At 46.1% G+C, this 17083-nt stretch overlaps 1 protein-coding gene across 1 annotated transcript in view; it reads right to left on the minus strand.

The window, feature by feature from the left end:
* Positions 1-607: 607 nt before the first annotated feature.
* Positions 608-17083, minus strand: part of pcdh15b (protocadherin-related 15b) — a 204932-nt gene continuing 188456 nt past the window's right edge. Inside the window, 5 exon segments of the mRNA XM_082970434.1 lie at positions 608-5018; positions 10710-10826; positions 11164-11172; positions 11841-12059; positions 16851-17027. Of these exon segments, the coding sequence (XP_082826560.1) occupies positions 3500-5018; positions 10710-10826; positions 11164-11172; positions 11841-12059; positions 16851-17027 (2041 nt within the window). The 3' untranslated portion in view covers positions 608-3499.

Below are 17083 nucleotides of genomic sequence, written 5' to 3' on the forward strand. Positions count from 1 at the left end.
GAGTGAGAATCACATGTAATGACGCAGGATGCAGTCTCCATTAGTTACCAGCCTAATGAAAAGTGGGATTATGGAGGGAGTCGGAGGGACGTCGGGCTGAATAAATGTGGAAGAGTTACCGCCGGGGTACAGGCGGGAGGAGACAGGAGGCCGACCAGAAACACGATGGATTGGTTAGGTAATTAAAAGCATATGCATCCCAATTTGACAAGCGAGTTGTTCCACCCACGCACAGCTAAGATGTGCAGAGGCACGGAAAAAGCCAAGTACCATAGAGAGGTACTCAGATCACTGACCGAGTCTCCGTGTCTGTATTTCATTCCACTGGCTGGCTCGTCTCCTCTTCAGATGAGTAGTGATTCCGTTAGTGCTTTAGTTCTAGTAGTCTGGCCTTGCCTCTCTGTGTGAGAGACTACCTTTCCAAAAGTATACTTGAATCCCATTCAATGAAACTGGTGGGTTGGTATTACACATTGTGTATAACACCATTATTGAAATAGAGTGTGTACACCTAACACGTGTAACAAATAGAAATGATTCTACAAGCCAAGATATGGCAGCCCCTCTCACCTCAATCACTATCAAAGAGCAGAGCAGAGAACTCAAGTTTCCCTCTGACTTTATACATGGTGTAACTTTATTTGAAAGGCATTTACATAACGCAGTAGACTTCAATATTGCAGAGTGTGTCTGTGTGTGTGTGTATGTGTGTGACTGCATGAGGGAAGATCTAGGCTAGTCAAGAAGATGTAGAAGAAGAAAGGAGAAATGGAGAGAGAGAGAGACCATGTGGTGTGCGAGCGAGCAAAGCTTTATAGAACACATATACAGTTCATTCTGAAAGTATTCAGACCCCTTGACTTTTCCACATTGTGTTACGTTACAGCCTTAACCTAAAATTGATTAAATAAATCAAAATATTCATCAAAATAAAAATCAGAAATTACTTATTTACATAAGTATTCAGACCCTTTGCTATGAGACTCGAAATTGAGCTCAGATGCATCCTGTTTCCATTGTTCATCCTTGATGTTTCTGCAACTTGAATGGAGTGCACATGTGGTAAATTCAATAGATTGACTATGATTTGTAAAGGCACACACCTGTCAATATAAGGTCCCACAGTTGACAGTGCATGTCAGAGCAAAAACCAAGCCATGAGGTCAAAGGAATTGTCTGTAGAGCTCAGAGACAGGATTGTGACAGAGACAGTGGCCTCCATCATTCTTAAATGGAAGAAGTTTGGAACCACCAAGACTTTCCTAGAGCTGGCCGCCTGGCTAAACTGCGCATTTGGGGGAGAGGGGCCTTGTTCAGGGAGGTGACCAAGAACCCGATGGTTACTCTGACAGAGCTCCAGAGTTCCTCTGTGGAGATGGGAATACCTTCCAGAAGGACAACCATCTCTGCAGCACTCCACCAATCAGGCCTTTATTGTAGAGTGGCCAGACGGAAGCAACTCCTCAGTAAAAGGCACATGACAGCCCACTTGGAGTTTGCCAAAAGGCACCTAAAGGACTCTCAGACCATGAGAAACAAGACTCTCTGGTCTGATGAAACCAAGATTGAACTCTTTGGCCTGAATGCCAAGAGTCACGTCGGAGGAAACCTGCCTCCATCCCTACGGTGAAGCATAGTGGTGGCAAGCATCATGCTGTTTTTCAGCGGCAGGGACTGGGAGACTGGTCAGGATCAAGGGAAAGATTAACGGAGCAAATTACAAAGATCCTTGATGAAAACCTGCTTCAGAGCACTCAGGACCTCAGACTGGGGCAAAGGTTCACCTTCCAACAGGACAATGACCCTAAGCACACAATTAAGACAACGCAGGAGTGGCTTCGGGACAAGTCTCTGAATGTCCTTGAGTGGCCCAGCGAGAGCCCGGACTTGAACCCGATCTAACATCTCTGGAGAGACCTGAAAATAGCTATGCAGCGACACTCCCCATCCAACCTGACAGAGGAGAAGAACTGGAGAAGGTTCCCAAATACAGGTGTGCCAAGCTTGTAGCGTCTTATCCAAAAACACTCAAGACTGTAATCGCTTCCAAAGGTGCATCAACAAAGTACTGAGTAAAGGGTCTGAATACTTATGTATATGTAATTTTCAGTTTTGTATTTTGAATAAATTTGCAACAAAATCTAAACCTGTTTTTGCTTTGTCATTATGGGGTATTGTGTGTAGATTTATGAGGAAAATGGAATCCATTTTAGAATATGCCTGTAATGTAACAAAATGTGGAAAAAGTCAATGGGTCTGAATACTTTACGAATGCAATGTAGTTACTCAGTGGAGTCCCACCAAACCAAAATCGGTTCTGTGAAAGTTCCCAGAACATTCATTAGGTCGCTGCAAATGTTTCCATAACACAAAAACTGTTCAGTCAGGCTTATTATTATAGAATGTTTGTATAAAACATTTGCCTGATGTTGCAAGAACATTCCTAGAAAACATTGAATCTGTTCTTCAAAGGTTCCCAGAATGTTTAATTAGGTTGTGGGAACAGTCTGGAGAGAACATTGTGGGGACATAAAATATGATATGTTTCCAAAACACAAAAACTGTCCAGTTGTGTTGATGATTATAAAATGTTTCTTTTAGGGTAAAAAAAACATTCACCAGATGTTGCAAGACTGTTCCTAGAACACATTTTGTCAGTTCTTTAAAAGGTTCTCAGAATGTTTCATGAGGTGTTTTGGGAACATATCTTTTGTGGTGTCACCACAATGTTCCTACCAGACCGTTACCACAACCTAATGAAACATTCTGGGAACCTTAAAATAATAAATTAAACGTGTTCTGGGAAAACATTACTGGTACATTGTGTTACTACATTACCTGGAAACCTAATGAGAACTTTTGGGGAATGTTCTGTGGTGGTTGTTACAGATGTTAAGCACAATATTATAGTGACCGTTAGGAGAACATTCTAAGGATATTTCATTTACAACATAAAATAAGAAAAATATTTTGTTATCATCCTAACGTTATATAAAACCCTAACTAGAACTTATTGGGAATCTTAGCTAATGTTCTGGGAATGTTCACATTTTGCTGGGGTGTGACTTCAAGGTAATCCAATGTACTGGAGCACTTTCATTATATATCTTTCAGGTCTCAGGTTGGGAAAATTCTCCATTTGGGATTTTGACCATGAGACTCAAAATGGTTAAAATGACTTGAGTGCAATGAATATGATTTTTCCTTTTTATGAGACTGATGGGTAGAATTCTCTATACTCTTTAATCCTTAGGTGACGATAGAATGAAACAATTATAGGCTAACTATAGGCTAAACAACAAAACATCACTAACAATACGTACATCAATAAATAAATATTGATGTATGATCGAGAACAACTCCCTTGAAAAAAATACATGGATGACACACAAACAAAGAAAGAACACAAATGAAAACAAAGATAAAGAATGGAATGTCAAAATTAACAAAAAAATGAAGAAACAGTCAATGAAGAAAGAAAGAGAGAAGAAAGAGAGAGTCACATTGCAGTGGACTGAGAGGGGAAGCGTTTCTCCAGCTCTTCCACTATAGAGTTCATGTTAACGTTTGGTTGGACCTGCACCTGATGTGGCTGTTCTGCAACCGGAGCCTCTGCCTGTATCTCTGTTTTGGTGGGGGCTACAATCTCTGCAGTGTCTAGTACGCCATTTAAAGAGTCCATGGAATCCACAGACCCTCGTGGCCTCAGGGCGCTCCGTGGAAGCATCTGTTTTTTGTCTATTTGACTGTACATATTAGCGACAGATTTCTCGATGTCGGCGATGTTCTGTATGTTCTTCAGGATCCCCTTCAACTCCTTCCTGGGGGGCTGGGGATCGGTGGGGAGGGGCGGCGGGGGAGGGCGCAGGGACACGGGTCTCAGGGTGGTCACAGCGGGCAGGGGGGGGAGCACAAAAGTAGATGGACGATTGAGGGAAGGGGACAGAGGAGGAGGGAGAGGCGGAGGAGGGGGCGGGGCAGGGTTTTTGCCGTAGTTAAGTGGGGGGGATGGATGGGAGTTGGGAGGAGGAGGCGTGGAGGGGGGAAGAGGGGAGTTGGGTGGGGGTGGAGGGGGCACGTCAGGGGGGTCAGGGATGACCTCCAGGTTGACCTCGTAGGGTTCGGTGGAGGCTGAGTTGTAGCTGGAGAAGCTGGAGCTGAACCTGCGCCGGACGGGTGGAGTGGGCTTGTGGCTTGGGGGTGGAGTTCCATCGCTCTGGGTGATAATGATGCAGGGTGGGCCCTCTCTGTCTTGGCCCAGGTGGCGTTCCTCTCTACCCAGGATGGAGCTCACAGAGTGGCGGTGGTGCTGGGGGCTGTCGCTACCCAGGATGGAGCCCAGAGACTGTCGGTCTTCTCTGGCCCGGTGCTGGGGGCTGTCGAACCCCAACCCCATCAGGAAGTCTGGAGAGAGAGACCCCCGGGAGTCCCGACTCTGCCTCTGCTTCATCTCCCTCATGGCCTGCTGCTCAAACTGCCTGGCCTGCTCCTTCACCGACAGGGGCTTAGGCTCCATGTAGGTGCTGCGCCCGAGGTTTCCCCAGTCCAGGCCATCCAGCATGTCCTTACTGTCCTTCAGCTCAGTCTTCAGAATCTCCAGCTCCCATTGCACCGGGTCCATCACCACCTGTCTCCTCAGAGCATCATACATGTCCTTCCTGTGGAGTCTGGAAGGTAGGGTCCAGGAGTGGCCCGAGCCACCAGAGTTGAATCTCAGGAAGGAGTCTCTCAGGCCTTGAGGGGCCTGAGGGGAGTAGGTCCCCAGGAGGTCCATCCTCCTCTGGTGCTTCCCCAGGGTCTCTGGGCTGCTGAGCGTGCCTGTGCCTTCGTCAAACAGGGGGTTCTTGGTGGTTAGGGGGTTCTCGTCCGAGAATAACGTGATGTTGCTCTCGGACTTGGGCATATTGTTGAGGAGGATCCCATTGGCACTGGACTGCTTGTGGGCAGTGATGGCCCGTGCGGCAAATGTGCTTATGAGCCTCTGGCGGTCACCTTCCTCTAGCACACAACGCTTACTCCTGCTTTCATGGAGATGGCAGAAAAGAAAAATACTTTAAATAAAAAAGAGGGAGATAAGGTGTAATGAGACAGTCAGAATGAAGGGATGCAAGAGGAAAGTCATCTATGGGATTCTAGCTAGACAAAATAAGGGCTAATTTCCAAAGAAAAAGGTTGTTTATCTGAGGCTACCATTTATACCTTACTGCCAACAAATAAGCTTACCTACATATCTCCTCTCCTAAAACGTTATGAAGCCAAATGAGACCGCAACTGCCAGACTGACACAATCTACACTGACCAAAAGTATAAATGCAACATGTAAAGTGTTTCATGAGCTGAAACAAAAGATCCCAGACATTTTCCATATGCACAAAAAGCTTATTTCTCTCAAATCTGGTGCACAATTTTTTTACATCCCTGTTACTGGGCATTTTATCCTTTGTCGAGATAATCAATCCACCTGACAGGTGCGGCAGATCAAGAAGCTGATTAAACAGCATGATCATCACACATGCACACTTTGTGCTGAGGACAATTAAAGGCCACTTTAAAATATGAAGTGTTGTTATAAAATACAATGCCACAGATTTCTCAAGTTGAGGGAGCATGCAATGTCCACCAGAGCTGTTGCCAGAGAATTTAATGTTCATTTCTCTAACATCAACGTCGTTTTAGAGAATTTGGCAGTACGTCCAACTGGCCTCACAACCACAGACCATGTATAACCACGCCAGCCCAGGACCTCCACTTCCAGCTTCTTCACCTGCTGGATCATCAGAAAGAGGGGCAGGGGGGTTGTGGCGGGGGGGTGCTGAAGAGTATTTCTGTCCATAACAACACCCCTTTGTAGGGAAAAACAAATTCTGATTGGCTGGGCCAGGCTCCCCAGTGGGTCGGCCTGGCTCCCCAGTGGGTGGGCCTATGCCCTCCCAGGCACACCAATGGCTGTGCCACCTGCCCAGTCATGTGAAATCCATAGATTAGGGTCTAAGGAATTTATTTTAATTCACTGATTTCCTTATATGAACTGTAACTCTGCAAAATCTTTGAAATTATTGCATGTTGCATTTATATTTTTGACAGTAACTGACGAGCAAAACATAGGGAATAGTTCACTCTGGGAAACGATCTACATACAGCTGAAGTCGGAAGTTTACATACACCTTAGCCAAATACATTTAAAGTCCGTTTTTCACTATTCCTGACATTTAATCCTAGTAAATTCCCTGTCTTAGGTCAGTTAGGATCACCACTTTATTTCAAAAATGTGAAATGTCAGAATAATAGTAGAGAGAATGATTTATTTCAGCTTTCATTTCTTTCATCACATTCCCAATTGGTCAGAAGTTTACATACACTCAATTAGTATTTGGTAGCATTGCCTTTTAAATTGTTTAACTTGGGTCAAACATTTCGGGTAGCCTTCCACAAGCTTCCCACAATAAGTTGGGTGACTTTTGGCCCATTCCTCCTGACAGAGCTGGTGTAACTGAGTCAGGTTTGTAGGCCTTGCTCGCACACGCTTTTTCAGTTCTGCCCACAAATTTTCTATGGGATTGAGGTCAGGGCTTTGTGATGGCCACTCCAATACCTTGACTTTGTTGTCCTTAAGCCATTTTGCCACAACTTTGGAAGTATGCTTGGGGTCATTGTCCATTTGGAAGACCCATTTGCGACCAAGCTTTAACTTCCTGACTGATGTCTTGAGATGTTGCATCAATATATCCACGTAATTTCCCTTCCTCATGATGCCATCTATTTTGTGAAATGCACCAGCTCCTCCTGCAGCAAAGCACCCCCACAACATGATGCTGCCACCCCCGTGCTTCACGGTTGGGATGGTGTTCTTCGGCTTGCAATCCTCCCCCTTTTTCCTCTAAACATAATGATGGTCATTATGGTCAAACAGTTCTATTTTGTTTCATCAGACCAGAGGACATTTCTCCAAAAAGTACGATCTTTGTCCCCATGTGCAGTTACAAACCGGAGTCTGGCTTTTTTATGGCGGTTTTGGAGCAGTGGCTTCTTCCTTGCTGAGCGGCCTTTCAGGTTATGTCGATATAGGACTTGTTTTACTGTGGATATAGATACTTTTGTACCCGTTTCCTCCAGCATCTTCACAAGGTCCTTTGCTGTTGTTCTGGGAATGATTTGCACTTTTCGCACCAAAGTACATTCATCTCTAGGAGACAGAACGCCTCTCCTTCCTGAGTGATATGACGGCTGCGTGGTCCCATGGTGGTTATACTTGCGTACTATTGTTTGTACAAATGAACGTGGTACCTTCAGGCATTTGGAAATTGCTCCCAAGGATGAACCAGGTCTACAATTTTTTTTTCTGAGGTCTTGGCTGATTTCTTTCGATTTTCCCATGATGTCAAGCAAAGAGGCACTGAGTTTGAAGGTAGGCCTTGAAATACATCCACAGGTATTTCCAATTGACTCAAATTATGTCAATTAGCCAATCAGAAGCTTCTAAAGCCATGACATCATTTTCTGGATTTTTCCAAGCTGTTTAAAGGCACAGTCAACTTAGTGTATGTAAACTTCTGACCCACAGGAATTGTGATACATTATAAGTGAAATAATCTGTCTGTAAACAATTGTTGGAAAAATTACTTGTGTCATGCACAAAGTAGATGTCCTAACCGACTTGCCAAACCTATAGTTTGTTAATTAGAAATTTGTGGAGTGGTTGAAAAACAAGTTTTAATGACTCCAACCTTAGTGTATGTAAACTTCCGACTTCAACTGTACAATAAAAGGGCCTCCTACATAAATAATAGCCAACAGACACGAAGCGGAAACTAATACTCTAATGAGCAACTGCACAACTTTCACAGCTCACAGATTTTACCCCCGGTTACAACCTAGCGATACAACAGAAGTACTCACTTTAGTCTGGAGGCCAAGGAAGGGAGAATGAGGGAATAAGATAGACAGATGAGTATAGCAGGAAACACAGGGTGAATCAAATAACATGCTACAACCAATAATGGCAGAATGAATTATCCGGTGGATGGCTGACCATTGCATTGGTTTTGATCGGATAAGGAGGAAGCTACAACCCAAGAAAACAAAGTGAACACTGAGGGCAATTTGAGCAGCGTACCACACTGATAACCCTAGAATCCAGCCTGCGCTCCATGTACTCAACAGCCTTATCGATCAAATGAATTGTGATTCACCACGGCCCATATGAATAGTGGCTGCATTTACTTTAATGATCTTAAATTGACATTAATTTCCTCCTATTTTTCAAAGAGCTGCCCAGTGTGGTTGGATTTTCTTTACTGTTCAAGATGGACAAAAATCTAAAATAATAAAGATTCCAGATTGTATTCTCCTTGCATATAAAATGATATTATGTTAATGCAGGCGAGCGTATATGGAAGGCAGGAAACTGCTGAGCCATGAAACAGTGATAACAGCTTTGCCCCGAATTACACTGAAACGCAGCATGTCTTTAACCTCCCAGATAAACTTAAAACAATGTCTACAGCAGCGCCTGTTTGACCAGGGAACCCAATCATGGCCAGGGAAATTGGTCCGATTCTAAATCAAAAAGAGAATTTGCAAGAACACTACAGGCCCAGTCTAGGCCTTTCTGCCGCCCTAGGCGAAGCAACAAAAAAAATGCCACCATCATATACTGGCAAATCTACAATAGTCCCAGTAAGCAAAATGAATTTTAAAGAAATCTAGAATACATATTTTCCCAGACGTTGAAGTTAGGTAAATTTTAGGTTCTGAATTAAGGTGAAAATTCATATTTTCCAGACATAAAATCCGATTAATTTTCAGTTCTGAAAGAAAGTTGTGTCATTTACAAAGGTCTATTTTTGGATCAAATCAGGGCCGGTCCAGACAGGACCAAATCTGAACCAAACATAGATGTCCAAAAGAGTGGCGCAGCAGTCTAAGGCACTGCATCACAGTGCTAGAGGCATCACTACAGATCCAGGTTCGATCCCGGGCTGTGTCGCAGCCAGTGTCGCACAATTGGCCCAGTCATCCGGGTTTGGGGAGGGTTTGGCCGGGATGTTCCTGTCCCATCACGCTCTAGCGACTCCTGTGGTGGGCCGGACACATGCACGCTGACACGGTCGCCAGGTGTACGGTGTTTCCTTGGACACATTGGTGCGGCTGGCTTCCGGGTTAAGTGAGCAGTGTGTCAAGAAGCAGTGTGGCTTGGCAGGGCCGTGTTTCGGAGGACGCATGGCTCTCGATCTTAGCCTCTCCCGAGTCTGTACGGGAGTTGCAGCGATGGGACAAGACTGTAACTACCAATTGGATACAAACTGAAGACCACTGATCATGACAATGTAGCCCATGAGGTGAAACTTCTAGACATCAGATGTGAGTAGCCTGATTATCAATTTTTTGTATGGTGTTTGTTCAAATGTCAGCGCATTTTTTTATTTGATTGGGACCCATTTAGGTTGGGCTATTTAAATCGGAGAAACGTGCATGATGTAAGAATTGTCCATCTCGTTGCATTGCACACATTTTATCTTCAGCCTGTAGGCGACAGCAAAGGCTACATTTTATTTCTACCATATTGTATATCTGCTACATGATTTAGGTTAGATGATTTTTTGACGGAATGTTGATGGAGCGCAGCCACCCGGACAGCTGATGAAACTGTGGGTTTGCACAACCGAAGAATTTCTGCACAAACTGTCAGAAAGCGTCTCAGGGAAGCTAATCTGCGTGCTCGTCGTCCTCACCAGGGTCTTGACCTGACTGCATTTCGGCGTCGTCACCGACTTCAGTGGACAAATGCTCACCTTCGATGGCAACTGGTATGCTGGAGAAGTATGCTCTTCACGGATCACGGTTTCAACTGTACCGGGCAGATGGCAGAGAGCGTGTAAGGGGTCAGGTGGGAGAGCGGTTTGCTGATGTCAACCTTATGAACAGCGTGCCCCATGGTGGCGGTGGGGTATAAGCTACGGACATAATTGCATTTTATTGATTTTATTAATTGCATTTTAGTGATAGAGTGACAAGATCCTGAGGCCCATTGTTGTGCCATTCATCCGCCGCCATCATAAAGTTTCAGCATGATAATGCATGGCCCCATGTCACAAGGATCTGTACACAATTCCTGGAAGCTTAAAACATCCCAGTTCTTCCATGGCCTGTATACTCAGACATGTCACCCATTGAGAATGTTAGGGATGCTCTGGATCAACGTGTACGAGAGCGTGTTCCAGTTCACGACAATATCCAGCAACTTTGCACAGCCATTGAAGAGTGGGACAACATTCCACAGGCCACAATCCATAGCCTGATCAATTCTATGAGCAGGAGATGTGTCGTGCTACATGAGGCAAATGGTGGCCACACCAGATACTGACTGGTTTTCTGATCCAACACACCTACCTTTTTTTAAAGTCTTTGTGACCAACAGATGCATATCTGTATTCCCTGTCATGTGAAATCCATAGATTAGGCCCTATTGAATTTATTTAAAATGACTGATTTCCTTATATGAACTGTAACTCAGTAAAATCTTTGAAATTGTTGCATGTTACGTTTATATTTTTCTTCAGTGTATGTTGTTGGAGGTGCGTCTTGGTCAGGTAAGCTTGGAAAATGCCTCCCTTGTCAATCTTCGGCCGTAGGCTACCGCATAACCCTGCCTGATGGGCGGGCCGGCCCTGAGGACACACATGATGGAATTTGTTGGGATATATCATAACACTTACATGGCACTGTCCCCAAGCTCTTCGTAAAGGTTGTTGGTGGCGGCGCCCACTGATTTGCCTGTAGGGAGGGCCATTTGGATCCGGGCAGTTTTAGCACACTCCGCTTGTCTCCTTTAGTAATACCATGGAGAGAAAGTCAACCAAGTTACGTTAAGTTACAGCATCAGCATATTCGAACAGGACACTGCTACATTATACATGCACGTCGCTTGGTACGCAGTGTCACCATAATATACTCAAATAAACCAATTTTGTCGGCACATTTCTTATTTATAGGCCTCCGACTGCAATATAAGGGAGTGTATAAAAACAGGTTATGCACAATTTATTTGTTTTAGATTTCATTGACTTCCCTGATCCCAAACGTTTACTTTGAAAACAGTGGAATGTGAATGCATGTGTCCAAATAAAGGCAATAGAAATAAGTAATAACGACAATAATACTCACTCTTTGAATCTGTTGATAATGAAAGGAAATGAGAGAGCGGAAAGAAAGAGAAGGGTGTTAGTAATAGCGAAGGGCAAATTACAGACAAAATGCTTCTTATAATCATTGTCTTGATGCAAAAATAAAGAGAGTGAAAGAATTCACTGTAGGTTAAGCCAATTTCCTGAACCTGAGACACCGAAGATGATGACACTGAGGATTCTCTTCTCATCTGTTTAACATCCATCCTTGAATTTGTGACAGCCTTCAGTCTAGCCTTCCCGGCTTAGTTTGCAGGCTCAGAGCAGGGGGGGGGAGAATCTCCCTAAACGGCAACAATCAGTCTGCAGTGTTTGTCTGCTCTGGCATTAATTAATGTGCTTTTACGCTGTATAAATAAACAATTAGGCTGGCTCTCAAAGGCGTTTCCATGGTAAATTGCGGAGTGAAAGCTAGCTTCCTCCTAAAATGATGGTTATTAGGGAGAGCCTCTGGGGGCTGGAGAGCAGGTAGCTTGCTGTCTAAACCCCTGTGTCTACACTACTGTCTCTATCTGCACCAGTACTTGTGGCTGATGCCCTATTCCATATGTCCTGCCCTGTGCCCTAGTCATACTCACATTTCTCACGACCAATTCCCATTTGACACAATGTACTTCCAATAAAGCAACTGAACTTCGAACTGTTCTTTTTACTCACTGCCTGTAGGTGATGATGACGATGAGGATGGCGGGGATGCAGCAGAGGATGATGATGATGGCTAGGGCGAGCAGCGCCCCCTCTGTGTAGCCCACGGTCTGCACGGCCTTCTTCACACTGGTCACCACATCCGGTGTGCGGATCTCTAGGATCCTCCCGCCTCGGCCCAGGTACGGCTGGAACTCCTTGTTGATGTCCAGCAGCTTCCCATCCAGAAACCTTGGATGTAAACAGACAATATATACAGTACAGTTACACACACACGGTCATCCTCATCTTTATCACTACCCATCATCCTCATCGTCAGTCAAAGACGGCCTGGAGTTTTTCCTGATCACCTCAACTGAGCTGACCAGGCCTTCGTCAGGAAAGGTCTCATTGCAAAATGAAGCCCGTTGCCAAAACAAAGACGCTTCTGACAAGTTATTAGAGGAAGGAAAGACAGGATTGCTTCACATCACTCTCTCACGTGAGTATCTTACCTATATAACCACAACATGTAAAGTGTTGGTCCCATGTTTCATGAGATTAAATAAAAGATCCCAGAAATGTTCCGTATGCACAAAAATCTTATTTCTCTCAAATGTTGTGCACAAATTTCCCCCAGAGCTGTTGCCAGAGAACTGAATGTTCATTTCTCTAACATTTCAAACATCGTTTTAGATAATTTGGTAGTACGTCCAACCGGACTCACAACCACAGACCACGTGTAACCACACCAGCCCAGGACCTCCACATCTGGCTTCTTCACCTCGCAGATCGTCTGAGACCAGCCACCCAGACAGCTGATGAAACTGAGGAGTATTTCTCTCTGTAATAAAGCCCTTTTGTGGGGAAAAACTCATTTTGATTGGCTGGGCCAGGCTCCCCAGTGGGTGGGTCTGGCTCCCAAGGCCCACCCATGGCTGCGCCCCTGCATTTCATGTGAAATCCATAGATTAGAGCCTAATGAATTTATTTCAATTGACTGATTTCCTTATATGAATTGTAACTCAGTAAAATGGTTGAAATTATTGCATGTTGCGTTTATATTTTTGTTCAGTATATTTATTTTCAGATCTCATTTTGCTCTTTTGTAGCTTTGGCAATTCTGTGTGTTTTATATCCCAGTTCGCTCCTGTCACTGTAGGCTTTACAGACTAACCCCACCCCTTGGCTGAAACCCTTTTAAATTTAGTGGACCCTGAGCACACAACCCATGTGGAATTCCTGATCTCTGGCAGCGTTTGGAACTGCCAATCTGCGGTGAAGAACACTGAGTTCATCTCAGCCTATGCTGCCCTTCAGTCCCTTGACTTTTTGGCCCTGACAGAGACATGAATAACCCCAAAGAACACTGCTACTTCAGCTGCTCTCTTTTCATCTGACTACGTTTTCTCTCATAGTCTGAGAGCATCTGGTCGTTGCGTTGGTTGCACAGGGCTAGGCATTTCTCCTAAGTGGAGATTTTCTATTTTCTCCCTCTCTCACCTGTCCATTTCCTTATTTGAATTCCATGCTGTCACTGTCACTTGTCCACTCCAGCTTAATATTGTTGTCATCTATCACCCACCAGGTGCCCTTAGAGAGTTCCTCAATGAGCTTGACACCTTGATAAGCTAATTTCCTGACGATGGCTCACCGCTCTTTGTACTTGGTGACTTCAACCTCCAGACTTCTGCTTTCGATTCCTTTCTTTCCAACTCTCTCTTTCCCCTCCTTGCCTCTTATTTTTTTATTTTAGTTGTAATCTTTACCCCCTTTTTATCCCCAATTTCGTGATTACAATCTTGTCTCATCGCTGCAACTCTCCAATGGGCTCGGGAGAGGCTAAAGTCGAGTCATGCATCCTCCGAAACAACATGATCCACCAAACTGCGCTTCTTAACACCCGCTCGCTTAACCCAGAAGCCAGCCGCACCAATGTGTCGGAGGAAACACAGTTCAACTGACAACCGAAGTTAGCCTGCATGCGCCCAGCACGCCTGAAGGAGTCACTAGAGTGAGATGAGCCAAGTAAAGTCCCCCCGGCCAAACCCTCCCCTAACCCGAACAATGCTGGGCCAGTTGTGCGCCACCCTATGGGACTCCCGGTCATGGCCAGTAATGACACAGCCTGGGACCGACCACGAGGCTGTAGTGATGCCGCAACACTGATATGCAGTGCCTTAGACCACTGCGCCACTCGGCAGTCTATCTCCTTGCCTCTTTTGACCTCACCCTTCCCCAGTCCCCTCCCACTCCCAAGACTGACAATAAGCTTGACCTCATCTTTACTAGAGGCTGTTTGCCTACTAATCTCACTGCATCCCCCTCCAGGTGTTATTTGTTCCTTTTCTGTATCCCTTTCCTCCAACCCTAGCCGCTCAGACCCTGTCGCAATCTTCGTTCTCTCTCTCCCCCACTACTCTCTCCTCTCCTATCATCTCTCCCTCCTGCTAAATCCTTCTCCCTCCTGTCTCCTGATTCTGCTTCTTCAACCCTACTCTCCTCCCTTTCTGCATACTATGACTCGCACTGTCCCCTTTCCTCCTGGCCAGTCTCGGTCCTTCCCTCCTGCTTTGTGGCTGAATAACTCATTGCGAGCTTACAGAACAGGGCTGCGGGCAGTGAAAATTGAGGAAAACTAAACAATCATCCTTCCACTCCCTCCTCTCTACCTTCTCTTTCTCTGTATGCGCTGCTAAAGCCACTTTCGATCACTCTAAAATAACCCCAGGAAACACTTTTCCACCTTCTCCTCCCTCCTTAATCCACCCCCTCCCCCTCCCTCTCTGCGGACGACTTTGTCAGCCACTTTGAAAAGAAGGTTTTAACGACATCCGCTCCTCATTCACTCAGCCTATCGAGTCCACTGGTCCCACTCACACAGAGCTACCCTACTCCTCGACCTCTTTCTCCCCTCTCCCTCCAGATGAAATCCTGTGACTAGTGAGGTCCGGCCAACCGACAACGTTCCCGCTCGATCCCATCCCCACCTCCCTTCTCCAGACCATCTCTGGAGACCTCCCATTCCTTACTTCCTCAACTGACCCCTGAGCAGTCGCTGCATCCCCACTAACTTCAAAATGTCAAAATGGCCCGAGTCGCTCCCCCCTCAAGAAACCAACACTCGACTCCTCTGACGTCAAAAACTATAGACCTATATCTCTTCTTTCTTTTCTTTCAAAAACACTTCAGCGGGCTGTCTCTGACCAACTCTCTCACTATCTCTCTCAGAATGATCTTCTTGACCCTAACAAATCAGGCTTCAAGACGGATCACTCAACCGAAACTGCTCTTCTCTGTGTCACGGAGGCTCTCCGCCCTGCCAAAGCTGACTCTCTCTCCTCTGTTCTCATCCTCCTAGATCTATCCGCTGCCTTCTACACCGTGAACCATCAGATCCTTCTCCCCACCCTCTCAGGGCTGGGTGTCTCAGGCTCTGCACACTCTTGGAATGCATCCTACCAGGTGTCGTGGAGAGGATCTATGTCTGCACCACGTACTCTCATGACTGGTGTCCCCCAGGGTTCGGTTAGAGGCCATCTCCTCTTCTCTCTATTCACCAAGTCACTTGGCTCCGTCATATTCTCGCAATATCTCTCCTATCATTGCTATGCGGATGACACTCAACTACTTTCCCCCTCCCCCCTTTTGACATCCAGGTGGCGAAACGCATCTCTGCGTGCCTGGCAGATATCTCAGCTTGGATGTTGGCCCACCACCTCAAATTTAACCTCGACAAGACGGCACCGCTCTTCCTCCCAGGGAAGGCCTGCCCGTTCAAAGACCTATCCTTCACGGTTGACAACTCCAGGCACTTGTCATCTCCCGTCTGGACTACTGCAACTCACTGTTGGCTGGGCTCCCTGCTTGTGCCATCAAACCCCTGCAACTTATCCAGCCCGCCTGGTGTTCAACCTTCCCAAGTTCTCCCATGTCACCCCACTCCTCCGCACACTTCACTAGCTTCCAGTTGAAGCTCGCATCCACTACAAGACCATGGTGCTTACCTATGAAACAGCAAGAGGAGCTGGCCCTCCCTACCTTCAGGGTATGCTCAAACCCTACACCCCAACCCAAGCAATCTGGTCTGCCACCTCTGGTCTCTTGGCCCTCCCTCCCCTACAGGAGGGCAGCTCCCGGTCAGCCCAGTCCAAGCTCTTCTCTGTCCTGGCACTCTGATCAGCTTCCCCCTGAAGCCAGAACAGCAGAGTCCCTGCCCATCTTCCGAAAACATCCAAAACCCTGCCTCCTCAAAGAGTATCTTAAATAATCCCACAGCACCCCCCCCCCGACCCCTCTCACACCTCCCCTGCAAAAAAATAATTCTGTGAACTAACACTTGCATTTGACTTTTTCCCCCTTACCAGTTCTGACTTTTCTGATAGCTACTTTAATGTCAGTCACTCTGGATAAGCGCGTCTGCTGAATGACTAAAATGTAAAATGTAAAAACTAATGGCTCTAGTCATAGAACAATATGTATGAGAACAGCAGTATGATATCCACTTATGCATCTCTAAATGTTGTTATATTTATTCCCGGGGTCATTGAAATTACCGAATCGATATATATATATATATTTATCTCTGATCCATGTTCTAACAATGGAACACCACAGAGTGTGCAACACTTTACTCCCTGTAATGCCTGGAATCATAAATGACAGGTGTGGGGGCACACTGCAACACAATCATGTTGCCGTTGCTCACTAGCCCTATTTGACATGCTGCAAGAGGCAGAGGGTGGTTAGATGAACACTGAGCCTGCTGTGTAGAGTTGGTAGGGAGCAGTAGCGGGTTGTCAGCCAGTTGAATGGCAGAACTAGAGCTGCTGTCGTACGAGGGCATGAGGAGGTTGGCTCTCTAATGAGGCCCTGACTGCAGGGTGACGGGAAACAAAAGAACCCTGGTGAGTGGTGACATCCCCCCTGCCGCACACACGCCTCTGTCTGCCACTGGGTAAACACCTGCTCCACGGGAATGGTGTATCTAGATACTACAAGGGGTGTCCCTCAGGGCCACTGTAGTGACAGGCTACTACTCACTTGAATAGCTCCTGGCGTGAGATGGCCCGGTTGGTCAGAGGGTCGATGGCGTAAACCATCAGGTCCGACTTGGAGTAGTCCTCCTGCTCGAAGCCATCGCCGAACCGCTGCGGCCCGATGGACTCCACCACCACTTTGGCCCCGGGAATCTGGTCCTGCACATAGCGCTCCAAGATCCTGCAGAGGGAGAGGAAGGAATAATCAGGTGCTTTGTATAAGAACAAGGTGACAGC

This window comes from Salmo salar, chromosome 28 (assembly GCF_965601325.2).
Source record: "Salmo salar chromosome 28, fSalSal1, whole genome shotgun sequence".
NCBI classification, from domain to species: Eukaryota; Metazoa; Chordata; class Actinopteri; order Salmoniformes; family Salmonidae; genus Salmo; species Salmo salar.